General features: G+C 42.1%; 2 protein-coding genes across 5 annotated transcripts in view; one reads left to right on the top strand and one right to left on the bottom strand.

Moving 5' to 3' along the window:
• MAPK1IP1L (mitogen-activated protein kinase 1 interacting protein 1 like) overlaps positions 1-22,803 on the bottom strand; it is a 34,215-nt gene extending 11,412 nt beyond the window's left edge. The window contains exons 1-3 of one of the 3 annotated variants that reach the window (XM_033951352.1): positions 22,685-22,803; positions 18,406-18,433; positions 15,099-15,839 (exon numbers count right to left, since the gene is read on the bottom strand). In XM_033951352.1, coding sequence (XP_033807243.1) covers positions 15,099-15,839; positions 18,406-18,429 — 765 coding nt within the window. In that variant the 5' untranslated portion in view covers positions 18,430-18,433; positions 22,685-22,803. Of the gene's footprint in view, positions 1-15,098; positions 15,840-18,405; positions 18,434-21,978; positions 22,469-22,602 lie in introns of those variants that run through there. The other 2 variants (XM_033951351.1, XM_033951353.1) reach the window with 2 other exon arrangements.
• WDHD1 (WD repeat and HMG-box DNA binding protein 1) overlaps positions 22,244-26,505 on the top strand; it is a 140,645-nt gene continuing 136,383 nt past the window's right edge. Inside the window, exon 1 of one of the 2 annotated variants that reach the window (XR_004540079.1) lies at positions 22,244-22,348. The gene's annotated coding sequence lies outside the window, so the exon portion shown is untranslated. The remainder of the gene's footprint in view (positions 22,349-26,505) is intronic. The other variant, XM_033951349.1, reaches the window with a different exon arrangement.

Below are 26,505 nucleotides of genomic sequence, written 5' to 3'. Positions count from 1 at the left end.
GTTTTGAAGCAAAAACACAGTTTTGAAAGTGCAGGGAACTTTTGAAAAAAAAAAAAAATAAAGACTGCTAAAAATCCAAGATGGCCACCAACCACTAAGATTTTCAAGTCTAAAACCACCCAAAAAAGAAATTTAAGTCCAAAAACAGTGAATTTAGGAATTTCCAAATGAGAAAAAAGAAAAAATGCATAAAGTTCCTCAAAACCTGTTTTTCAGATACCCCCCAATTTACCTCATAGGCTATAACAGCCTTATTCACTGTGACCTATGCTTCAATGTGCTGTAGCCTGCCTCAGCTCTCTTACAGTAGCTGGAAATGAGAAGAATCACTGCCTCTTGTTGGAAATGCCTTTCAAATGCTGATCTTTGGGCTGCCAGTCAGACATGGCATCTGATCGCTCCCCTACCCCTGTGGACTGACAGATAAGCTACAAGAAGAGAGGGGGTACAAAAAAAGCAGCCAGAACCTTGCGAGACACTACCGACAGATGCCTAACACCCTGTGCTCAAACCCCTGCTAAGCAGTAGGTGAGGACTTAAGTGGGGATGGCTCAAAAAAACCCATGTGCAGGCTGGCTTACAGGTACCATCACGGTTTGGCCAGTCAGTTGCAGACTGTAGTCTACTTCCTCTCTATCCAGGCAGAGCTGAACCAAGGAAGAAAGCTACAAGCACTGAAAACTCTAATAAAATAAGAAAACACCGAATAAAATAAGAAAAAAAAAGGGGGGAGAGCAGAACAGAAACGCCTCCAGCTCGTGTGCAGAAAGGAAAAACTGCAGGTGGCACTAGAGCTCCTGGTGAAGGAGGACCACAGAAAAAAATCCAGAGTGGATTCTTTCTGCATATGGCTTGCGGCAATAGGGAAATAACTCGCTTGTCTAGAATAACTCATCTATTGCACTGGAAACAGAATTATACAGTTTTCTCATACTGTTCCTTAGAAAAGGACACTGAGAAAATATGGCTTAAAGTCAGCAGAGAAACAAACTTCCCAGTACAATTAAGAACAGATGGGGGTTTTTCCCCCCCCTTAGCAAAGTCAATTAAAAAAGTACGCCCAATACTAATACAAATGCTGTTAATACCCTACTATCAATGCTCTTTGTCAAGAGGAGATAAGCGTCCCTTGAGAAAGCTTTGTCTGTAGAAAATGCAATTAGGCTGTTACAAGTTGTCCCTCACTCTAGTCATCTGCTGTTCTTTGGTTTATTCCACCTTAATGTACCTGCTCTTAAGGGAATACCACTGTTTACTTCAATGAAGATTTCCAGTTGACTCCTAGCACCTGAATATTCCTGTAGCAGCAACTTTGGTATGATTTCTAAACACACACAAACAAAATTTAACCCCCCCAACCCCCCTATTAAATTATATTAAGAATGGGCAGCCTAGACCAAGACCTATAATATTAAAACTTCTCAGATTTCAGCATGCAATTGAAATTTTGCGGCTTGCCAAAGAAAAAAAGAAAATAGAATATAAAAATTCAGCTCTTATGTTTCTTCCTGATTTTGCCCCAAAAACAGCTGAAAAAATAAAACAGTTTTTATTATTGAGACCGCAATTACAGCAATTAGGGGTAAGATATGGTCTCTTTTATCCTGCTTACATGAGGGTAACTCATGATAATCATACTATAAAATGATGATCATCCTGTTAAACTTCAACAATATATTGAAGGCTGTGAAAATCGTACGGAATAGGATACTATCCAAGATTTAAACAAAAACTGCTATGATTTGTTACTAACTTCTTCAATTTGTTTGAATCCAAACTAGTTCAATCCAAACTAGTTTGTAGCAGAAATGTTTTAACTGCTATTACAACTTCATCATATAATACGAGACTTTTAATTTGCCTGAATTGTAATTTCATTGAAGCATTTTAACATTCAAAGGAAGAGTCCTGAAGAAAGACTTTTTACAAAGTTCTATTAATTTTTTGAGCATTTTTTCTGTTGTCTTTCCTGTAGTTTTAACAAGACTGACTTTCCTGGGGATATAACAAGTCTTTGAGGTCGACTGGTTCTGTGGTTTTGCAACTTCTTATGAAACCTAATATTGATTTGACAAGCTTGTCCTGGAAATTTTGTTCTGGTCATCAATTTTTTGAAATCTAATTCTATTTTTTCTGATGTTATGGATTAACAGATGATAGATGTTTATTTGATTTATTAATTATAATTTATATATCTTTTTTAATATTATGGCAGATACTTCCGTAATAACATAAATAATAGAGATATGAGTTTTATTTTTATTATCCTCTAGCTGTAACATTAGTGTTTAGTAAAGATGATTTGAATCTTTTATAAGTTGAGAAATGGATTACTTTTATCTTTAGATATGATTTTCTTCTAGTGTGACAAGTATTTAGTATTTATATATATTTATTCTTATATGTTCTTTGTTTGCTGATTTTAGGTTTTTATTTTATTATAAAATTTATAATGAGGGAATGAATGGATATGAATTTTAAAGGTTGGGAAGATTTGGAATTTTTATTATTTTAATGTTCATTTATATTCTGGATATCTAGTAATAATCATTTTATTTAATCATTTAGTCTTCATTTTTAATATTTATTAATTTTTCTAAATTTGTTACATGTTTTGGTTGAATAGGATGATAATTTTATATAATAATTTCTACTGTCTCTAATTTTAGATAATATAAATTATATAATTTAATATATTAATTTTAACATTTCATATTTCAATATTTATTATTTTAATATTTTATTGGGTATCTACTAATCATAAACATTAATTTATTTATTCATTTAGTTTTTTATATTTGGTATTTATTAATTTTTGTGATTTTTGTTTTGTTTGGATAAGTTGGAAATTTTATATAATAAGTTTTAATGTCTATAATGAAAAATGATATTAGTTATATAATATAATTTATTATTTTCAATATTTCATTTTATGGTAATTTTAAGTAATGATTTTAATTTAATTCATTATTTTAAGATTTTATTATAGTATGAATTGATAGTTTGCTGTTTGGGGATTTCTTTCGATTTCCTGGTCTTTATGTGTGCTGTCATTCACTTATATTTGTTATGGGGGATGGGTGTGGGAGGGTATATAGGGGTTTTAAGGGAGGGTAATTGGATGTGTAATTGGGATAATTTATATATAAGAATTAAAATCTTTTCAGGTCATTTTCTTTGGTTCCTTAAAATAAATATAAATATAAATGTATTTTAAAATGTATTCGTTGAATGTTAATAGACTCAATCACCCTATAAAGAAAAAGAAAGCCTTATCTTTTCTTAAAAGACAGGGGGCAGATATTTATTTCCTGCAAGAAACTCATTTATCTGCATTAGAATCAAGTAAGCTGGAAGGGGGTTGGGTTAAACAGTGTTTTTTTGCCCCTGCTGTAGGCAAAAAAGCTGGTGTGGCTATCTTGATACATAAAAAATGTATGGCTACTTTTACTATGTTATCTATTGATCCTTTCGGAAGTAAAAATGAGCTCAGGGAAAGATACCTTGATACTGTTCAATATCTATGCACCTAATTTGAATCAATCTGAGTTTTTTAAAAACCTTCAACAAATAATTTTACCATCATCTTCCTCCAATTTAATTTTGGCAGGGGACTTTAATGCAGTAATGGACCCTATTTTTGATAAAAAGCCTAGTAAAATTTTAAAATCTTTAGGATTAGATAATTTGATAAATTCTTGTGGTTTAAAAGATATTTGGAAGATTTTTCATTTCAATGATCAGGAATTTTCATTTTATTCCCATGTTCACAAATCATTTTCTAGAATTGATTATTTTTTCGTTTCAGATAATTTAGTACAGAAGGTTAAGAAGGCGAATATAGATTCAATTATACTTTCAGATCATGGGGGTATTTGGATTGATTTTGAGATAGATGAACAAGAAAATAATAGACCTGTTTGGAGGTTTAATAATACATTGCTAGCAGATTCCAATTTTATAGAAAAATTTAAGTTAAAAATAAGTGAATTTTTTCAGTTTAATGAATCAGAAGAAATGTCTCAGGAAATTTTATGGGATGCCTTTAAAGCTACCTTGAGAGGACACATAATTTCGTACTCAGCATATGTTAGAAAACAACTAAATAAAGATTTTTTAATTTTAGAACAAAATATTAGAGAATTGGAAATTAAATTAAAGGAAAAATGGGAACAAAGTATTTATCAGAATTTGCTAAAAGTAAAATTTAGATACAATGAGATATCATCACAATTGGCTAGAGAGGAGTTTGTGTCCTATAAGGCATTGTATTATGGAACCTCAAATAAGGCGGGAAGATTACTAGCTAACTATTTAAAAGCAAAAAAAAGGAAAGCTAATATAAAGGCTATTTCAGATGATAATGGAATAATTCATTCTCAAATTAAAAATATTTTACAATTTTTGAAATTTTATGAAAGCTTGTATTCTTCTGAGCATTATTTTAATAAAGAGAAAGATGGTTTTGAATTTTTAAAGTTGATTAATGGGCCTAAAGTTCCTGATCATAAGAAAGAAAATCTTGAAGCACCTATAACACAAAAAGAAATTCAGAGGGCTTTAAAGTCCCTTAGAGTTGGATCCGCTCCAGGAAGTGATGGATATACGGTAGAATTTTTTAACTCTTTTCAAACTATTTTGTTACCCCATCTTTTCAAATTATATCAGTTTCAACTAAATAAAGGTTGTATTTCAGGTACTATGGCAGAAGCTTTAACAATAGTTTTGCCTAAGCCAAACAGAGATCCCATGTTGGTTTCAAACTATAGGCCTATTTCTTTGATTAATGTTGATGGGAAATTGTTAGCTAAAATATTGGCTTTGCGTTTGAATAAGGCTCTCCCTTATATTATTGGTATGCATCAAACAGGTTTTGTTGCTCAAAGACATTCTTCAAATAACACCAGATTAGCTTTTCATATTTTACATTTAATAAAAGGATATGAAAGATCCGGCTTTCTCTGTTTCTTTAGATGCAGAGAAAGCATTTGATCGGGTAGAATGGACTTTTATGTATCAAGCAATGGATTGGTTTGGTATTGGTTCTCGATTTATACAAATGATTCAATCCCTGTATAGCTCCCCATCTGCTAGATTATATATAAATAATACTTTTTCAGAAAGGTTCTTTTTAGAAAGGGGAGTTAGACAGGGTTGTCCATTATCTCCTTTGTTATTTGATATTGTTTTGGAACCTCTACTTTTAGCTATTCAACAATCAAAGGAGATAGAAGGTATTCCTTATGCAGGTCGGGAATATAAAATTTCTGCTTATGCAGATGATATTTTGATTCATTTGAGAAATCCGGAGTCAACCATTCCACATTTATTGGATTTGATTGATAAATTTGGAAAATTTTCAGGTTATAAAATAAATTGGAATAAATCAGAAATTCTTCCACTAAATGTACATTGTATAAAAGGCTTATTTGATTCGTTTCAGTTTAGTTGGAAGAAAGATGGAATAAAATATTTAGGAATTTGGATAAAAAGTACATTGGAAGAAACAATGAAGGTAAATGAAAAATCCTTATTACTAAAAGTTACAGAATTGTGTGAGCAATGGAATCCTTTGCATATTTCTTGGTGGGGGAGAGTGCAAACAGTAAAGATGATGATTTTGCCTATAGTTTGTTACCAAATGAGTATGTTACCAGTTTATTTTCAAGAGTCCTTTTACAAAAAATTAAATAATATTTTGACAAAATTTGTTTGGCTTGGGAAAAAACCAAGAATTGCTTTAGTATCGTTGCAAAAATCAATTGTGGAGGGTGGGGTAAATTTTCCAAACTTTTATAGGTACCATCAAGCCTATATATTGCGTCAAGGTATGTATTGGATCCTCCCTGAGCTTATTGATCATCAACCAGATTGGTTATTTGGAACGGAATTTGGTGTTCCCTATGAGACTTCCACATGTATTAAGTATCAGATTTCATAAATATGCTAAGGACAATATAATTTTATTGGATACTTGGAAAACTATTAAATTTATTGATAAATTAACAGAGGTACCAATAATGAAATCTACTTTACAGTCCTTATGGTTAAACTCCAAGATTCAAATAGGCGGTGCTGGAATCGCTTGGAAGAATTGGATGCAGGCAAATATTAGGACATTAGATGATCTTATTTCTAATGGTAATCTGCTTGAGTTTTCACAACTGCAGCATTCATTTGGTATTTCAAACACTCAACAATATAGGTGCTTGCAGTTGAAGCAGGCTATTCAGATGGGGTTCCCTGAATGGAAAAATTTGAAAACTTATTTTAGCTTGCAAATCCTTTGCTACCAAACAGATTTAATAGGACATCAGGCTGCCCAGTGGTATAAACTGATTTCTGGATTTTTAAATAAAAAAACAAAAAATAGTCTTAGAGATATTTGGAGTATCGAGTTAAAACAGCATATTTCTGTTTCTCGTTGGCCACAAATCTGGACTTGGAGATTAAGATGTACAATGTCAGCATCTATGAGACAAACATGGTTGTTTTTATTACATAGAATTTTTTGGACTCCAGTTCGGTTGAATAAAGTAGATGGTTCTAAATCTAATAGATGTTGGCATTGTCATATTGATATTGGGACTTTGGATCATCCTTTATTTTTTTGTCCATTGATACTTGGCTTTTGGAAGTCGATTTGGGGGCAAATTAATAATATTCTTCAATCCTTTATTCCTTTGACATATGAAGCAATAATTTTTGGAACGATTCTGCATGATAAACCCACTTTGGATAGAAATAATAGTCGCCTTTTCATGATCTTATCAGGAATAGGGGTTCAAATGATCACATCTAATTGGAAAAATCATGATAGGATTAATTTTAGTTTTTAGTGGGCAACTGTATGTGCAACATATAAATATGAAAAGATTATGGCAGAGCGTTTAGGGTTTGTTAAATCCTTTAAGGGGATTTGGGGTCCATTAACTAATTTTGTCACATTATAATTAAAGTGATTCCTTTTTCTTTATGTTAGATTTCTTTGCACATCCAGGGTGGGTGGGGGGGTGTATTATTTATTTAGAGGTATAAATTTCATAATATTCTATAATATTGATGAGTATAATATAATATCATTACTGTTATAGGTTAAGAAGGGATTTAAAATTTTTATTGTAATATTTCTGATGTTAATAGTGTATTTTCATATAGTTTTTTTTTTTTTTCGATTTTTCAAATGCATACATTGTCAAGTTCAAAATATCAATAAAGAAATTAAAAAAAAAAAAAAAAAAGAATTGTTTTTTCTAATCAATACTTAAAAAAAAATCATAGGAGGAAAAAAAAAAAAGAAGTATATGTAAATAGTATAATTTTTACTTATCTTAAACTGCTCAAACCCTAGTACCATACTAAACACTATACAATAAGATGTCTAATGGAGGCCTACATTTCACCAATATGGCCGTTTCAGAGGTTCGCCCCTAATGAAGTTACCAGCGTAGGTGAAACAAAGGCCTCTGTTGGCCATCTTACTGCATAGTGTTTAGTACAGTACTGGATTTCAAACAGTCCACTGAGGAATTCCGAGGTGTAGTCTGCCAAAAGGCGTCACGTGTACTGTGGAGGCCATGTGACCTAGTAGTACCATCATGTGTCTCGCTGAGATAGATGAGCGGGAAGACACTGCATGACAGAGTTGAAGGAGAGCTTCCAGACGTTGTTGCGGAAGGAATGCTCCGAGTTGGATAGTGTCCAGAACAGCTCCGATGAATTGTAGATTCTAAGAGGGCTGAAGCTGTGATTTGGAAAAGTTGATTTCGAATCCCAAACTTTGTAGGAACCACGTAGTCCGTTGGGTCGCTACAATAACCCCCTGAGATGTTGAATCTGATGAGCCAGTCGTCTAGGTAGGGAAATATCTGAAGACCATGGTTCCTTAGAGCTGCCGCTACTACTAACAAGGCACTTTGTGAGCACTCTGGGAGATGAAGCCAGGCCAAAGGGCAGCACTCTGTATTGATAATGCAGATTCCCCACCTGAAATCTGAGATATTGACGGGAGGCTGGATGAATGGGAATATGAGTATAGGCCTCCTTGAGATCCAGAGAGCATAACCAGTCGTTCTGATCCAGAAGGGGATAAAGGGACGCCAGGGACAACATTCAAAATTTTTCTTTTGACTAAAAATTTGATGAGAGCCCTGAGATCCAGAATGGGTCGCAGATCGCCCATCTTCTTTGGTACAAGGAAGTAACAGGAGTAAAACCCCCTGTGCTACTGTTCCAAAGGAACTGGTTCGATGGCAAGGAGACGAAGTAGAGCTTGAGCTTACTGAAGAAGAAGGGCGGTCTGGGATGGACTGGAAGGATACTCTCTTGGAGGAAGCTCTGGTGGAACCTGAGTGAAATGAAGAGAGTATCCTTCCTTGATGATTGACAGCACCCAGAGGTCGGATGTGATTGTCTCCCATCGGTGGTAAAAATGATGGAGACGACCTCCAATGGGGAGAAGATAGGGCAGAGACAGAACAGTGAAGGTTATGCTCTGTTTTAAACAGTCAAAAAGGCTGCGTAGCCTTAGGTGCAGCAGAAAGTTGAGATTTCTGTTGCTTCTGATTCTGCTGTTTTTTGAGAGGAGGACGAGTGTAAGGAGCCGCTCGGAGCAAAACGCCTCTGGAAAATTGGAGGAGAGCGTGTAGGCTTGGTAGGAGCTGGCTTAGGCTTTGGTCTGACAATAGAAGCAAAATATTTTTCATGTTCAGACAATTTCTTGGTGGCTGCCTCGATAGATATCGAAGAGGTCACTGCCTGCATAAGGAATATTAGCCAAGTAGTCCTGAAGATTAGGGTCTATGTCAATGGTGCGAAGCCAGGCTAGGCGGCGCATTGCTACAGAACAAGAAGTCACCCTGGCCTCGAAGGCATCATAAGAAGACTGAAGTAGATGTAATCTGAGTTGTGACAGAGTAGCTATGACTTCTTGAAATTCGAAGTGCTTTTGAGTATCTAAATAGCTGAGAAATTTAGGAAGGAGATCAATGAGGAACTTGAAATAAGTGACAAAATGAAAATTTTAATTGAGGACTTTGGAGCACATCATGGCATTTTGGTAGAGGCGACAATCAAACCTGTCCATGGTTTTCCCTTCCCTTCTAGAAGGAACGGTAGGATAAACCTTGGAAGGATGGGATCTTTTCAAGGAGGACTCCACAAGTAGGGACTAGTGAGAAAACTGCGAATTCTCAAATCCTTTGCAATGTAGAGTTTTATACCTGGAGTCCAACTTGCCTGGGTCAGCAGGAATTGCAAAAGGAGTCTCCAAGCATCGTGTAAAAGTCTGAGCCAAACGCTTGTGAAGAGGAAGCTTAATTGACTCTGCAGGAGGTTGAGGGAGATGCATGACTTCGAGATACTCCTTAGAAATTTAGAACTAGCATCCAATTGAAGGTCCAGGTCAGCAGCCATCTGACGAAGAAAAGAAGAGAAAGATGGCCAAGGGGGAGGACCTGGATATAATAGGAATTACAGAAACCTGGTGGACAGAGGAAAATCAATGGGATGTGGCGCTGCCAGGGTACAAGCTCTACAGGAGGGACAGGACCCACAAGAAGGGGGGAGGCATAGCGCTGTATATAAAGGACTATATCTACTCGATTGGGATCGATACGGCAACAAAGGCAGAGGAGCTAGAATCGCTATGGGTCAAATTGCCGGGAAAGAAGAGTGCAGACATAAAGCTGGGGCTGTATTATCGTCCGCCTGGTGCGTCAGAAACAATAGGACAAGACTTGGAAGCAGAACTGAGACAGGAATGCAGGACTGGAAGTGTAACAGTGATGGGGGACTTCAACTACCCGGGGATAGACTGGAGTACGGGACACTCCAACTCCACGAGGGAAGCAGGATTCGTAGAAGCTGTGAGGGACTGCTTCATGGAGCAACTAGTCAAGGAACCGACGCGAGGGGATGCTACTCTTGACCTCATCCTTAACGGATTAGGGGGGCCTGCAAGAAGGGTAGAAGTGGGAGGAACACTAGGCAACAGTGATCACAACGTGATCAGATTCACATTAGAAAGGGGGTCACCCATAGTGGGGAGGACCGCAACGACTGCGCTCAACTTCAGGAAAGGGAACTATGTTGCTATGAGGAAAATGGTGGGGAGGAAGCTCAGGAACGGCTTTAGGATGGAGACTGTAGGGAGCGCCTGGACCCTTCTCAGGGACACACTGCAGGAAGCGCAAAAACTGTACATCCCCAGTTTCAGGAAAGGCCGCAAGAACAAGCTGTCAAAAGACCCGGTTTGGATGACACATGAAGTAAAGAAAGTAATCAGTGACAAGAAAGTGTCCTTCCGGAAATGGAAAAGGGATCCAACGGAGGAAAATCACCAGGAGCACAGGAAATGCCAAAAGGAATGCCACCGAGAGATTAGAAAAGCAAAAGGGAAATACGAGGAGGGGCTGGCCAGGGAGGCGAAAAACTTCAAGGCATTCTTCAGTTACGTAAAGGGGAAGCAACCAGTGAGAGAGGAGGTGGGGCCATTGGACGATGGGGATAGGAAGGGAGTGATTAAGGAGAATAAAGAGGTAGCTGAGAGGTTGAACACATTCTTCTCGTCGGTCTTCACGAGCGAGGACACGTCCAATATACCGGACTCAGAGGAGCTCATGAGTGGGGAGCAGGCCAAAAGATTGGGGCATATAGAGGTAAGTCGGGAGGATGTCCTCAAGCAGATTGACAGACTGAAAAGCGGCAAATCACCGGGACCGGACGGGATCTACCCAAGGGTTCTAAAGGAACTAAGTCAGGAAATAGCGGGCGCAATCCAGCATGTTTGCAACCTATCCTTGAAAACTGGAGAGGTACCAGAGGACTGGAAACTGGCGAATGTCACACCTATCTTTAAGAAGGGATCGAGAGGTGACCCCGGGAACTACAGGCCGGTGAGCCTGACTTCAGTTATAGGGAAGATGGTGGAAGCAATGATCAAGGACAGCATTTGCGAGCACATCGAGAAAAATGGCCTACTGCGGACAAGCCAGCACGGATTCTGTAAGGGAAGGTCGTGCCTGACAAACCTTCTGTACTTCTTTGAGGGAATAAGCAGTCAGGTGGACAAAGGGGAACCCATAGACATCATTTACCTCAATTTTCAAAAGGCCTTTGACAAGGTGCCACATGAAAGGCTGCTTAGGAAGCTGTGGAACCACGGGGTGGGCGGGGATGTACACAGATGGATCAAGCACTGGCTGTCAGGTAGACTACAGAGGGTCGGAGTAAAGGGCCAATATTCTGACTGGCGGGGAGTCACGAGCGGTGTGCCGCAGGGATCGGTGCTGGGGCCGCTACTCTTCAACATATTTATCAATGACCTGGAAACGGAGGCAAAGTGTGAGGTTATAAAATTTGCAGACGATACCAAGCTCTGCGCCAGAGTTAGGACCAGGGAGGAGTGTGAGGAACTGCAAAGGGACCTCGATAAGCTGGAGGACTGGGCAAACAAATGGCAAATGCGCTTTAACGTAGATAAATGCAAGGTCATGCACATAGGGAAAAAGAACCCGTTGTTCGAGTATAAAATGGGGGAGATTGCTGGAAGACACCGGACTTGAGAGAGACTTGGGTGTGCTAGTGGATCCATCCATGAAACCATCTGCACAGTGTGCAGCAGCCTCGAAGAAAGCCAACAGGATGCTGGGCATCATCAAGAGGGGCATATCAACCAGGACGCGGGAAGTCATCATGCCGCTGTATCGAGCGATGGTGCGCCCACATCTGGAATACTGCGTTCAATATTGGTCGCCGCACCTCAAGAAGGACATGGCAGTTCTTGAGAGAGTCCAAAGGAGGGCAACGAAACTGGTAAGAGGGCTGGAAAACTGCCCATATGCTGAGAGGCTGGATAAACTGGGGCTCTTCTCTCTGGAAAAGAGGAGGCTCAGGGGTGATATGATAGAGACCTTCAAAATACTTAGGGGCATAGAGAGGGTGGACAGGGACAGGTTCTTCAGACTAAAAGGGACGACAGGTACGAGGGGGCACTCAGAGAAACTGAAGGGAGATAGGTTCAAATCAAATGCAAGGAAGTTTTTCTTCACCCAAAGGGTCGTGGACAAATGGAATGCGCTCCCGGAGGAAGTGATCCGGCAGAGTACAGTACAGGGATTCAAACAGGGATTGGACAGATTCCTGAGGGAAAAGGGGATCGTGGGGTACTGAGGGAGGTGCTGGGGTGTTGCATAAGTATAGACAGCTCACCAGGTCGTGCAGGTGCAAGGCCGGAGGGTTAGGACATTGATGGGAAGATAGGACTTCGATGAGAAACCTAGGGGGCAAGGGGGCCCCTTCTGGTGATTAAGGCAGGTCATGACCTGTTGGGCCGCCGCGGGGGCGGACTGCTGGGCGGGATGGACCTCTGGTCTGACCCAGCAGAGGCACTGCTTATGTTCTTATAGCTGATCTGCTAATGCCTTGCCTCGAGAAGAGGACATCGAGGCAGCCTGGGTCAAAGATGAAGCTTCGGCAGGAAAATAGGCATCAAAAGAATAAGGAGACTTGGATGAAGCAGCTGAGTCCTCGAGGTCTGGAAGCGGGGACCTCAATCGAGGAGTCGGTGATCTAGTAGAGCTGGAAAGTGTAGAGCGAGGCTTAGTTGAAGGATGCTCTTTGGAAGAAGAGCTATGCCTGGAAGTATGCCTCCAGGAAGGTCTCGATCGCCGGTGAGAGTGGTGGTTGGAAGATCTCCTAATATCGAGGAGAATTCGCCCTGGAGATGGAAGCAAATGTTGCTACCAAGGAATGGATAGGGCTAGAAGCTGTGGATCAAAGCTTAGGAGGCTTGGTGGAGGAATCTCGAGGCACTCTCAAAGACTCTGCTCCTTGTATGGAGTGTGAGAATTCCTGTTGAGGCACTTGCAAAGAATCTGCTCCTTGCTTCGAGTGCATAGATGCCAGACCAGACACTCGCAGAGAATGCCCAGGCTGGATTAGAGTAGCTAGCTTCGGTCCCATATTAGTTAGGAACTGAATAAATTGCTTCTCTAACATGGTCTGGAAAGAAGCTGGCAAGGATGGATTTGCGTCAAACCGGACCACCTGCTTTGGCTAGAGGTTCCAAAGTGGCAGTGGAAATGTGCTTCGACTTGGAAGTCTTAGCAACCTTGATTACCACCGCTGGAACTTTCTGCTGAGCTATCTGACCTAAGGACGCAGGAAAAGATACAGCAGGTGTAGTCGAGGAAAGAGCCGCTGCAAACAAGGAAGGTCTGATGAGGCTCGAGGTCGCAGTCATGGAGGCAGGAGAACCCTCGTTCGAAGGTGGAACTGAAGCCGCTTTCGAAGTCGAGTGAGTGGTTGAAGAATCCATCCCGAAAAGCTTCTCCACTAAAATCTGATGACATTTAAGGGCTCGAGGTTGAAGAGTAGCACAGCGCTCGCACGACTTCAGTTGATGGTCCAGCCCAAAACACTTGAGGCACCAATGGTGTGGGTCCGTGAGGGAAATAGCACGCTGGCACTGGCTACACTTCTTGAAGCTCGTTGCTGGCTGGGACATAGGAGGAAATATAGTCGCCGCAAAGTCGAAGCCCATGGGCTGCGGACAAGCGGCCTGTCCCAGCAGTCGATCAGAAGAAACTAAATTAAATTTTTTTTTTTTTTTAACTAGAAAGAAATAAAAGAACACAGCAATTTGTGAAGAAAATAAACACAAACTGCGGTGAGAGAAGGCATGAAGTAACAAAGTTAAACGCAGAGAGTCAAAGACGGACTTATCGGCTCTGTGGAAAACTGAGAACTGAGGAGATGCACCCTGCGCTGGGCGGGAAGGCACTTGCGCATGCACGGTGCGGCTGACTCTAAACTTCTAGTTTCTACAAGCAAGTCTGCTTGCGAGGCTGGTCCGTATCCGGGCTCCGTGGATGATGTCACCCATATGTGAGAATAGGCTGCCTGCTTGTCCTGGGATAATACTATTTACATATACCAGTATTGATTTTTTTTTTGAAAGGTGATTAATAAGACTTTTTTCCACTTATGCATTTAAAACCTTAGAACTTGCGAGTGATGGGTTGCTACTGAGGTCTTATTTCTTCTATGATTTCTTGTTTTAAGTGTTGATGATGCAATTCTTAAGAGCAATTTTAATTGACGGTGGTGATGGTTGCTTGTGTTTGTTTATCCACTATTTCCTGATTTTTCATACATATAATTTCTAAAGTGACAACTTTATTGTAGTTACTCTGTATACTGGAAGTGTTATTGTGTGTTTACTGCCCTACACTTGGTGCTCCAGGAGTTGGCAGCTACCCTTGAAAAATGTGGCAAAATAAGAGTTTGACTCCGAGGTTGTAGACCTTTACTGGTAGTCTGAGTAGTAATTTTAAAATTTGTTAGCACAGTATTGATAATACTTTGACTTTTTGTCCAGTGCATTTCATCAATGGGAATAGTGGCTCTTTTGGGGTGCACAGTGTTCCAAATTCTCTTGCTAAGACGCAGTATTTGTACTTCATACTAGACAGATTATCTAACTTCTATTGACTGATGTTTTCACATTTTCTTTGAAAATAACACTAAGGGGAAAATTCTTGAAGACGCGCCGAAGGTTAGCCGGCAGTAGGACACCATACTGCCAGCTACCCAAACAATCCAGAAGCACATTTTCTTAAAAAAAAAGGCGCAAAATACACCTTCATTTACTGTGCCAGAGTCGTGCTAACAGAAATGCTTAAGGGCACCTAAGGACCCCCTAGGGCCAGCATGGGTGTTGCTTGCACCGAAAGTGGCCTTAGGTGTCCCTAGGCACTTCCGTAAGTGCAACACTGGTGCCTTAAATGTAGGCTTCTAAAATGCCTATATTTAAGGTGCCAGTGTAAAAAAATAAAAAAAACCACCAAATTCTATAAAATCAGCACCAATTCATGTTTGACATGCTATTGGTGGCTGCTTCTTAAGACAGCTGCAGATACTGGTGCTGATTATAGAATTCCTCCCTAAATAATGCCCTCTATAGAACAGTGGGTTAGAAAATTAAATTGTATCAATCCTAAGGCTTTTATTTTATAGATGTAATCCAACAAGTTACATTTTGGAAAATATAGTAATTTATATATACATATCCATATTTACAGAAAACATTTACTCACATGGTAACCACTAGGCATTTGTGGAGCAGCAGATTGTCCAGAAGGCACTGGATAAGGACTGTTTGCAGGATATGCCCCTGGTGACGGGTATGGTCCTGATGGTGCTTGAAAAGGAACAGATGGTGCAGGACCCCATGTTCCAGTTGGAACAGGTCCCCATGTTGCTGTAGGTGGAACCCCAGGTGTCTGGTTAGGTTGGGAATATGGCCCAGTGGAAGGATATGGCATAGGATACTGCCCTCCCATTGTCGGCCCCCATGATCCAGATGACATTGACCCCCATGGTCCAACAGGACCAGGTACAGCAGGCTCTGTTGGGCCAGGTCTGGGAGGTGCTGGAAATGGCATATTTGGGGTGGGAAGTGGCCCACTAGGAGGGGGACATGGTACAGATGGAGCTGGAAAGGGACCTGTCTGAGGAGGGGAGGAAGGTCCAGAAGGAGCAGGATACAGTCCTGGCAGTCCAGCAGGTGCTGAAGGATATGGCCCTGTAGGTGCTGAAGGATATGGCCCTGTAGGTGCTGAAGGATATGGCCCTGTAGGTGCTGAAGGATATGGAACATTAGAAGCTGGAGCACCTGGTACAGTGGGTGCTGATGGTGGTGGCCCAGTAGATGGAAGAGCACCTGGATTGTTTCCCCAAGGATTTGGATTGGACCACCCTTGTGGCTGTTGATCGGGTCTTGTGTTGCTTATTTTTGTGTTTTTCGCAGGAGAAGCATCAGGTAAAGCATCCGACAACTGGGAAATAAAATGTAATTAATGCTAAACAAATATCCATTTGTAAACATAAAAGAGATCACTTCTAAAAATGTGCAGTGCATGAGATCCCAGGCAGACCTTAAGAAACCCCATGCCGCGCATATTAATCCATATCCATCATCCAGGAGATTCAAACACTACCTGGGGTCTCATGCACTGCACATTTTTGGAAGTTGCTGGAAACCCAAAGGCTGGGTTTCCACCCGCCTTCATGTAAGATGTTTACTGTTCAGTACATTGCAGGTTTCATCAACCTGTACTAACAGGCAGCAACTCTATCCAGTTCACTTTGTTCTAACCACCTTTAATACATAAGCAACCCTAAAATAGAGACTGCTAATGTTCTTTGCCTAGGCTGGAGAGATTCATGCATCCAATCTCACATCCCCTCGTGCATGAATTTAGCCCCAGACTATACATGTAAATCAGAATCCAGCTGTTTACTTCAATAATTAACGGTGTATATTTTTCTAATGAATTAAACTAGGTTCCAATTAAATGTCAAGAAATGCCCTTATGTCCTAATACCCTTTCCAGTGAGACTATAGCATGCTTATATTAACAGTGTTGAGCATGACTTACTCGGGTCAGAACTGCCATCCAAATATTCCAATCCCTTACCATATTCTAAAAATATGCTTTACAGTTTCCAAAAATCCAGAAGACTAATGGAACCAAATGAAAATATACTTCTCTGGAGACAGCAGGGGAAATGCAAGCACACTTTTTGAAGTCCTCAGACTGATCCTGTGTTGGTGCTCTTACCTAGCAATAGTAAGCTTTTGGCTTACTGGACATGTACAGGGATTGGCGCCTTCAGTGGCTCCTCCCCTCAGTCTCTCATATACGTAATAGAAAAGTTAGCCAAATTCTACTATAGGTTTATTAAAAAGCAGGGAACAATTCCACTATAAAATAGTTAAACACCACCTCTGCGAAGAAACCCATGCTGTCAGCGAAACCCCCCTCTACAACCATAGAACACCTCTCCCTTACTGCCAAACAGATGCATGGAGGGATGCAGACTCCCTCCTTCCAGCTGGCTTGTGTTGTCAAAAATGGGCCTTCCCCTCCCCGGTGCATCTTGGGATGCACCAGGGAGGGGTTAGCCTATTTTTGATGACACAGGCCAGCTGGGAGGAGGGAGTCCATGTTCCTCCATTCTTCTGTTTGGCAGTAAGGAGGAGGGGTGAGGGGTTGCTGCCGTTCCGAGGGGGGGGGAGGAGGGTGTTCACTGGCAGCATGGGTTTCTTCGCAGCGGGAGAAAATCAGCATCTCTCCCGCTGCAGTTGGGGGCGTTGGTAAACAGTTCAGCAACAGCATTAAAATTTTGAGAATCTGGGTCTAAGTTCCTTTAAGAGTTTCTCTTAAATCTTGCAATGTGCACAACTTCACTAAATTCTCCAAGATCTACAGCTTTCTGTATGGAACACTACGTTCTCTAAATGATCATCTCCAGGCATATGGAACTAAGATATTAAGTCCTATCCCTGCCTGTCCCCAATGGAATCTTTCCCATTCCCACAGGTTCTTCCAGCACTAAGGATACAAAAAAATAATAATAATAATAATAATGGGGAAACCATTTCAAATCACTTTTTAAGTATTGACAAATGTGCTTGCAGAATGGAAAATGCTTGATTTCTAAGCAGCAGTGAAGCTAGTGCTCCAGGATCCTTTTTCAGTGTATTCTAAGCCTCATTTAGGTGCTGTAAGTCCTATAAGAGTTACTCACCAACAAGTGTGCCTGCATCTCCCCTGCTCGTCTCCAGAAAAAGCGAGCTGCTTACATGTAATAGAAGTTCTTTGTAGACAGCAGAGGAATACAGCCACACTTACCCTCCTGCCATCCCATCTAGGATATATCTTTTTCGGTGAGATACAAAATTGAGCTGAAGAGGAGCCACTGCCAATAGGAATCCCTGCACATGCCCAGTAAGCCAAAAGCTTACTACTGCTAGGGGAGAGCACCGACACACAGGATCAGTCTGAGGACTTCACCAACAAGTGTGGCTGCATTCCTCTGCTTCTAAGGAGAACCCCCTAATGAACATGCATGAGGCAGATTGCATATAATAGAGATGACAGGCATGTAAATCTGCCTCATGCATGTTCATTAGGAATATCTTGCAAACCCGATTATAGCAATGGTTCTTAAACCACAGCCAGAGAATCCAAGGGACCATAAGCAAAATGTCTGTGTGAACCGTGGAGAGCATTTCCAGCACTTTGGGGAAACAGAGTAATCACCACCACCATGAATTATGGTATGGTATGGCAGATGAGTGGAAATGTAGCTAATTGCATTCCAAGTTAACTACTAATACAGCAGACATTGACTTCTGTGTTAACTGCAAGGTGCAATCCCGTCAATTCTTCTCCCATTAATGAATTCCCACTTTAAGTGTTAATTTTTAGCACGTTAAACACTGAATGCAGCATAGTAAATATACCCCCAAACTAGCTTAGGGGATTGACACTCTTTAGGAACACTTACTTTCTAATGATTCAGTCACTGAAAAATAGTATTTTGCTAATAACTTACCGAAAACTCATCAGCTCCAGACATTTTACTGGAAAACAGAACAAATAAATATATTTTACAAATGTTTCTGAAACATGATTTAAAATCAATGGTACAATCTCTACAAAAGCGAAGGGGAATATTTCCTTTTACACAAAAGGGAAAATTGTAAAGTCTAGTCTGTAACTCATTGGTGTTTTTTTTAATCATGTGGAGAAGTTCTGCCTCATTTAGTTGTTGAGAAAAAGTTCAGATTCAGAAAGCACACACTACATTTAACACAATACTCTGGACAAATTGCTCAAATTAAAATAAATAAAATGAACTTAAAAATTGTAAATTTATATAGTAGTTTTTGTAATGCAGCCCTGAAAACAGACATCATGGTTGTGAGATCTGCTGCTAAAAAAAGGGCATTACAGAATCTCTAACAAATGTCAGTATGAAGAAAAATTAATCAAAGATCTAGTAATAGAAAAAATTTCCTTATAGTTTCTGACCAGATAAATCTAAACCATTTGTGGGTTTTAGTGTAAATTAGTAATTAATAATAAAAAAAAAGTTAACCATTGGCTCAGCCCTTTGGCCCAATGACCAGCAGAGCTGGAGTGCTACACAAAAGTAATGTTTCCTGCTTGCTTGGGCCTTACATTGAAAGGAAACAGAGCAAGGAGGCCTACCCTGCTCATTTCAATCACAAAATATAGGCCAAGCAAATCATATGGGGCAATGTAATTCAGTTACTACATTCCTCCATGAACAGGCATATTTCAAGTACTGCCACTGTTCGTATTAATATCTTTTGGGGAAAGGCTCAGGAAATACTTTTATTCAAACTATAAAGCACCCCTAAGAACTTTGTTTTACTAATCACTATGAATCTGGAGTAGGACTAAGTCTTCCGATTTTAGGTTTTAACCAAAACACCAATGAAACATTTGAAATGTAAAATAAAATACTGTACGTGTTTATTGGAAAACACCAGTTCCCCTAATACTCTCATACTCCTCCCTTGGCTGGTCTTACATCCTCCATATAAAGTTGTTCCTTTTCTCAGCTAATGACTTGTAAGTGCAACAAATATACAACCCATCCCCACACACACTTTTTTTTTTAACACAAAGCCGTGCAGACCATAGGGGTTTAAAGGGCTTTTGCCATACAGCTCTGTAAAGAGGGAGTAACATACATTTGATTTTTTGTACCCTCCAAAAAACTCCCTAACTGAAAATAAACACAGTTTACAATTTACAAATGCCTAAGAAATATGCCCCTAAGCATGACAATCCCATTGTATAAAATGGTAAAACATCAGAATAAAATGGAAGGTGGCTGGGCTCACAAACATTAGAATCTGAGCAAGGAGGTATGAATTCTGCTCCTATTTATGACTGATTAGTAAATATGTATCACATAGGGGCCTATTTACTTACCTGTTAAAACAAGTTAGCAGATCCTAACAGTTAACGTAGCCCTTTAACCATGTTTGCTTATTTCCACATTAACCATACAACTCCAGATTCTATCTATAATAATAAAACCCTAAGCGCGCATGCGCACTCCTACTTGCGTGTTCCCTGATCTGTAGGTCTGTGGCCGCAGGAGTGCGCATGCGCACTTAGGGTTCCCCCCCCCCACCTGTAAGACAGTTCGTCTTTGTCGTCTTCGCCCACCCCCACCCCCCTCCCCGGCACACCTGAACCCCCATTCAGCCTCCCATCTGACCCTCCAACCGCAGTCTGACCCTCCCATCTGACCCTCCCTTCCCGCGGTCTGGCCGGCTCCCTTAGTCCCTTGCCGCCCCCCCTTCCCTAAGTTCCGACAAACCTCCTGACTCCAGCAGCGGCTGCAGTACTCTAAACATGCTGCTTCGCGGCCTTCTACTACCCTGATTTGCTCTGCTGCGGCCGCTGCTGGAGTCAGGAGGTTTGTCGGGACTGCAGGAAGGGAAGGGGCGACAAGGGACTAAAGGAGCTGGCCAGACCGCGGGGACGGTGCGCGGTAGCTTCAACAGCATGTAGGCGGGCGGTGCGTGAAGGAGTTTGAATGGTGGTGGCAGTTTCACTCAGAGGAACGCCTGGAGGGTATCGTGCCGGTGCTGCAGGTGTCCCATACAGGTAAAAATTCTCAAAGGAGGGGGAGAGGGAAAGGGGTCTGCTTTGGGGGAGGGTTATGCTGGGAGGCAGACAGCTTTGCTTGAGGGGGGAAGACAGAAGGGGGGCCTTGGAGAGACAGTCAGGGAGGAACTGGAGGGGTAGAGGGAAAGGGGACTGCTTTGGGGAAGGGGTGTGCTGGGAGGCAGACAGCTTTGCTTGGGGGAGGGGAGATAGAAGGGGGTCACGGAGAGACAGTCAGGGAGGAACTGGAGGGGGGAGAGGGAAAGGGGGCTGCTTTCTAGCACCCGTTAATGTAACGGGCTTAAACACTGTGTTTAAATGGGTGCACATCTTGGGTTGGTACAAAAATATAGGTGCTCGATTTTGGATGATATATATATATATATATATATATATATATATAGATATAGATAGCACCCAAAATTGAGCACCTATATTTTTGTACCAACCCAAGATGTGCACCCATTTAAACTGGCCAAGCCAATTAGTGCCAATTGGGTGCTAACTGGTACAAATCAGCACCAATTTGGAACTGGATGCACATTTTCCTGTGTACTATTCTGTAATATAAGCCCAAATCACATGTCATGTATCCAAAAAGGGGTGTGGCCATGGGAGGTGCATGGGCATTTCCTAGACTTTGCAGTGTTACAGAATACCAGGGATGTGTGCCCAAATTACATCTGGTTTTAGCAAGCATAAGTCCTGGCACCTAAATCAATGCTCAGTGCTATTCTATAATGGGTGTTTATCTTTGAGCATTGATTTCAGTGCCAAATTTGAGCGTCACGTACTGAATCTAGCCCATAATTGGAAGGGGTCGTGGATAGGTGGAAACTGAACCTTACAGTTATCCTGGAAGTAGTTCCAAGCATTAACAATGTAGCAGGTAATATGAATTGTTTATTAAAATTTTTAACTGCACTTCAATTTGCCAACAGCACGGTGTATAAAATATAAAAAACAAAAAATAAATCAGTTAACGACACCTGTTAAGATGGCATTAATTGTAATGTGAAAATGAGGTTAAAGAATATTAATTTCTCATTTGTTACTGGAACATCTTCAGTAGCGATTACAGAGGTTTTGTGGTTATACTGTGCATTGATTTTTACAATTACCATGTTTTAACTGCAAAACCTCAACACCCCCCCCCCCCACACACACACTTTTTACAAAACCACGATAGCGTTGGGAGTAGCGCAGAACGTTCAGCGTGCCAGCCTGCGCTATAAACCGCTATTGTGGTTTTGTAGTGGGGGAGGGGGGGAGTTAGTAAAGCCTCCAAAAGTTATACTGGCCTGGAAAGAAGTTTATGCTAAGGTTTTGAGATGCAAAAGTTTATCTTTACTCTTACAATTGGCTACTAAGGTTTTAAGTAAGGAATTGTGACTGTTTTCTCTATCCCAAAGAGAGACACATTCTACTGCGACATGCCCTATGGATATGCACTTTGGAATAATTCCTTACGTCTTACCCCACTACGCAACTCCAGTGCCAGATAACAGGAGCTCGCTCACTTCCAACAGAAAAGCCCTTCACAGTAACCCTCAAAAATCCTGAACATTTTAATTTTTTTAAGTAAAGTATTTTCTCTAGCCAATACTAGGTTAGGCTAATTTAAGTCTACATTTAAGTTATAACCCTCACATTACAGGCAAGGCCCTAAGCGACGTCCACTTAGGTTAAACGGGGGACGGAACTGACACACCGGCCAGCGGCATGTGAAGATAAGCGAGAGCGCGCGCGCGCGGAACAGTGCGGCTTCGAAATCAAAATGAGGGGGCTCGGGCCTAGGAGCTCTTTTATCCGAACAGGGGCCCCGCGCAGCGTCTCCCGCGACCGTCGTAAGTCCTCTGCTAAGAAAACCAAAAGGAATTAAAAAAAGAGCTACATAGAAGCGATTGTGGCTTCTGACGAGGCGCGACGTGGGCGCCGAGAGGAAATAGAAGGGCTAGTTGCGGCGGCTGCTCGAAGGCGCCAAGAAGGACTTCAAGAAAGGCGGTAACAACCGCTGCCAGGAGCGAAGGGCGCACTGCGCAGTAAGGAACTAGATTGGCACCGATACCCTCGCCTCCAGTGATCCCGACCCTTCCCGTACCTGACACGAAGCGCACCCGAGCCGAGTACAAGCGCTGGAACGGAAGATGAAAAGGAGATGGAAGGGCGTTCCTGCCCTTTACCTCAAAATAATGGCCCGCCTTTTCCTCTCTCCGCCTTTGCCAGATAAAGGGAGACGGAGAGCTTTGAATCTGCTGTTGCCCTTGTCAAGGTCAAGTAGCAATAAGATTCAGGCGCTGAAAAGTTAACAGTGGGGCTCTCATTTACACACAAGCATCTGAAGAGGTTTTGTGCAGCTCTGCTTTTGGAAACTGTTTATCCCTCCTCCCCCTTCGCAATAGCGAAGGGCATGAAAGGGTAAATTGTTTTCGATGTGTCCCTGAACAAGAGGGGCGATAACACATCAAGAACAATAAACCATGGTTCCACTTAAGGTTGTTCCTAGTCACAGAATCAAAAACAGTGGTTAGTTATGTCGGGAATTACTGCCGTTTGGTTGGTTTGAGAGCTGCAGAAAAAGCACAGTTACTCTAACAGGTGTTATCCAGGGACAGCAGGCAGCTATTCTCACATATGGGTGACGTCATCAGCGGAGCCCAGATGCGGAAGCTCGAAGTTTCGAGTTGACTGCACCGCGCATGCGCGAGTGCCTTCCCGCCCAGCGTAGGGCGCGTCTCCTCAGTTCAGATAGCTAGCAGAGAAGCCAACCAGGGGAGGTGGGTGGGTTGTGAGAATAGCTGCCTGCTGTCCCTGGATAACACCTGTTACGGTAAGTAACTGTGCTTTATCCCAGGACAAGCAGGCAGCTTATTCTCACATATGGGTGACCTCCAAGCTAACCAAAATGGGATGATGGGAGTGTTGGCAATTTAAGGGAATAAATTTTGTAATACTGTTTGGCCAAACTGTCCATCCCGTCTGGAGAAAGTATCCAGACAATAGTGAGAAGTGAAAGTATGAACCGAGGACCAAGTAGCAGCCTTGCAAATTTCCTCAATAGTTGTAGATCTGAAGAAAGCTACAGAAGTTGCCATTGCTCTAACTTTATGGAGATGGTACGCTTAGAGATAGGATGTCCCAACTTATCAGGATCAAAGGAGACAAAAAGTTGAGGAGCAGTTCTGTGTGGTTTGGTGCGTTTCAAATAGAAGGCCAAAACACTTTTACAGTCCAGAGTGTGAAGAGCTACTTCTCCAGGATGAGAATGAGGCTTCGGGAAGAACACTGGAAGAACAATAGATTGATTGAGATGAAATTCCAATACCACTTTAGGGAGGAATTTTGGATGAGTACGTAGGACCACCTTATCATGATGGAACACAGTGAAAGGTGGATCAGCAACTAAAGCTTGCAGCTCACTGACTCTTCGAGCAGAAGTGAGGGCAATGAGAAACACCACTTTCCAAGTGAGATACTTCAAATGAGCCTTGTCATTTGGTTCAAACGGAGGTTTCATCAGTTGAGCAAGGGCAACATTGAGATCCCAAACCACAGGAGGCAGTTTGAGAGGAGGTTTGACATTGAAAAGTCCTTTCATGAATCTGGAAACCACTGGATGAGCAGAGAGGGGTTTCCCTTCAATAGGCTGATGGAATGCCGCAATTGCACTGAGATGGACTCGGATCGATGTAGACTTGAGGCCAGAAGTGGATAAGTGCAAAAGGTAATCTAAAACAGAAGATAAGGAGGAATGCTGAGGCTCCTTATCATGAGAAAAACACCATGCAGAAAATCTAGTCCATTTTTGGTGATAGCATTGTCTAGTGGTAGGTTTCCTAGAAGCCTCTAAAACGTCTTACAGATTGAGAAAACTGGAGAGGAGTTATGTTGAGAGGTACCAAGCTGTCAGGTGTAGAGACTGCAGGTTGGGATGAAGCATAGATCCCTGACTCTGTGTAAGCAGAGAAGGAAAAACTGGTAGTATGTATGGCTCCCTGCTGCTGAGTTGAAGTAGAAGGGAGTACCAAGGTCGTCTCGGCCACCGAGGAGCAATCAGAACCTTACCACCCACCCTCGAGGCCACCGACACTGCTCCACCCCCTCCCCGAGAACCAGTATCGCCCCCTCGCCAGCGAACGCCCCCCCAAACTGGCATTGTCCTCCCAGTCATGTTGTGCCCCTCCCCCTGCGATCCTGCATCCCACACCCACACAAACACCATCCCTTACCCCGATTTGGCACTGGCACCAGCACCAATGTACAGGACATGCCGGTGCCGGAAGATCCTCCCTCTTGGCTGGGCTGGGCCTTGAGCATCTGCGCATGCTCAAGGCCTTATGGTATTATCTCTGAGAATCTCAAAGAGAGTGAAACCAGAAGGCCTTGAGCATGCGCAGATGCTCAAGGCCCAGCCCAGCCAAGAGGGAGGCTCTTCAGGCACCGGCATGTCCTGTGCGTTGGTGCTGGTGCCAAATCGGGGTAAGGGATGGTGTTTGGGCACTTGGCGGGGGATGCCGGATCGTGGGGGGAGTGGGGCACTCGCAAATTGAGTCAATGTTCAGTTTGCAAGGCATGATTTGCAGGAATGTTTTGCTCTTCTTGCAAAACACTTGCAAACCACATTACTCGCAAACTGAGGTTTGACTGTATAATACATCTAGCACGCTCCCTCTTTTCAATTCTTGGCAAAAATTGATCAGACTTGTCAGACAAGTGAATCCATGTTGCCTCAGGTCCTGTAGTCCAATGGATTCCATTAATTTACTTACAACAGAAGTCAGACTTAGGCCAGGATTCACTAACCTGCCAGATCGAGCCCGATCCTGGCAGATCCGATCAATTCAGAAACCAAAAATATGCAGATGGGGGCGATTGGAGGAACGCCCCCATCTGCCTGCATGGATCGCACATGCGCAGACTATAGGAGCAGCAATCTTTTTTTTTTTTTTTTATAATTTTTTTGTACTTGCGGCAGAACTTCAGGGAGAATGAACTAAATGCCACACCGCCACTGACCCCAACCCGCGTGGCTCCCAGAAAGCTGGTCCCGTTCTTGCCAGCTGCCTCATTAATAATAAAAAGATAAATGGAGCTCTTAGTTTTAACCCGCTTAGAGCCCGCGGGTTAAAACCACGGGCTTGCACTGCGGGGAAGGGTGGGAGAGTCCAGGCAGGCAGGAAATCATGGCAGTTCGGGGCAGGCAGCAGTTTGGGAAGGCAGGAGAAGAGCATTGGAAAGAAGAGCAGCAGGAGATAAGAAGCAGGGCAGCATTCGGGGCGAGCAGGCAGGAGAGATTGCAGGGCTTCCAGTCGGAAAGATGTTTTTAACTGGTCCCCAGCAGTCGCTTCTTCAGGTGATCGCCCAGCCCAGTCGTATCAGAAATTTGGTGTAGTGAATCCGGTCGCTGTCCAATTTGCATGCATTCCACCTCATTTGCATGCATGGATTTGAAGTGGATTGCAGGAGAGGTAAGTGAATCAGGTCTGATGGAAATTTGATAGTAAAGGGGTCGCAAACCTATCGGTACACGATCGGTTTGCTTTGTGAATCTAGCCCTTACTCTTCTGTAGTTACCTACCTCTTCCTTATTTCTATTTTTGTGTTATGAATTATGCTAATATGTAGTTTCTATCTAGAGATCAATAGCAAACCATCTTATTCTTGTCAAATGTAAAAGACATCATGAAATAGGTGGTAATGCCAGAGTGAGGCTTGGTACTCAATGAAAGCGCCTATTGAGCACCAGACTGAAGCTTGGAAAACACTGAAGAGAAGCCATTGGAGCACCAGCCTTTGCCAGCATCAAAACACACAAAAAGAAATAGGTGGCAAATGCCAAACTGAGGCTTGGAACACAATGAAAGAGCACCAGACTGAGGCTTGAAAAACACTGAGGAGAAGGTATTGGTGCACCAGCCTGAGGCTTACAAACCCCAGAGATACGGCCTAAAACCATAGTGAATAACGCCCAAAAAACGTTTACACACTAAAGACCAAAATTCTC

This window comes from Geotrypetes seraphini, chromosome 7 (assembly GCF_902459505.1).
Source record: "Geotrypetes seraphini chromosome 7, aGeoSer1.1, whole genome shotgun sequence".
Classification (NCBI taxonomy): Eukaryota; Metazoa; Chordata; class Amphibia; order Gymnophiona; family Dermophiidae; genus Geotrypetes; species Geotrypetes seraphini.
This window is presented reverse-complemented; position numbering and strand designations above follow the sequence as displayed.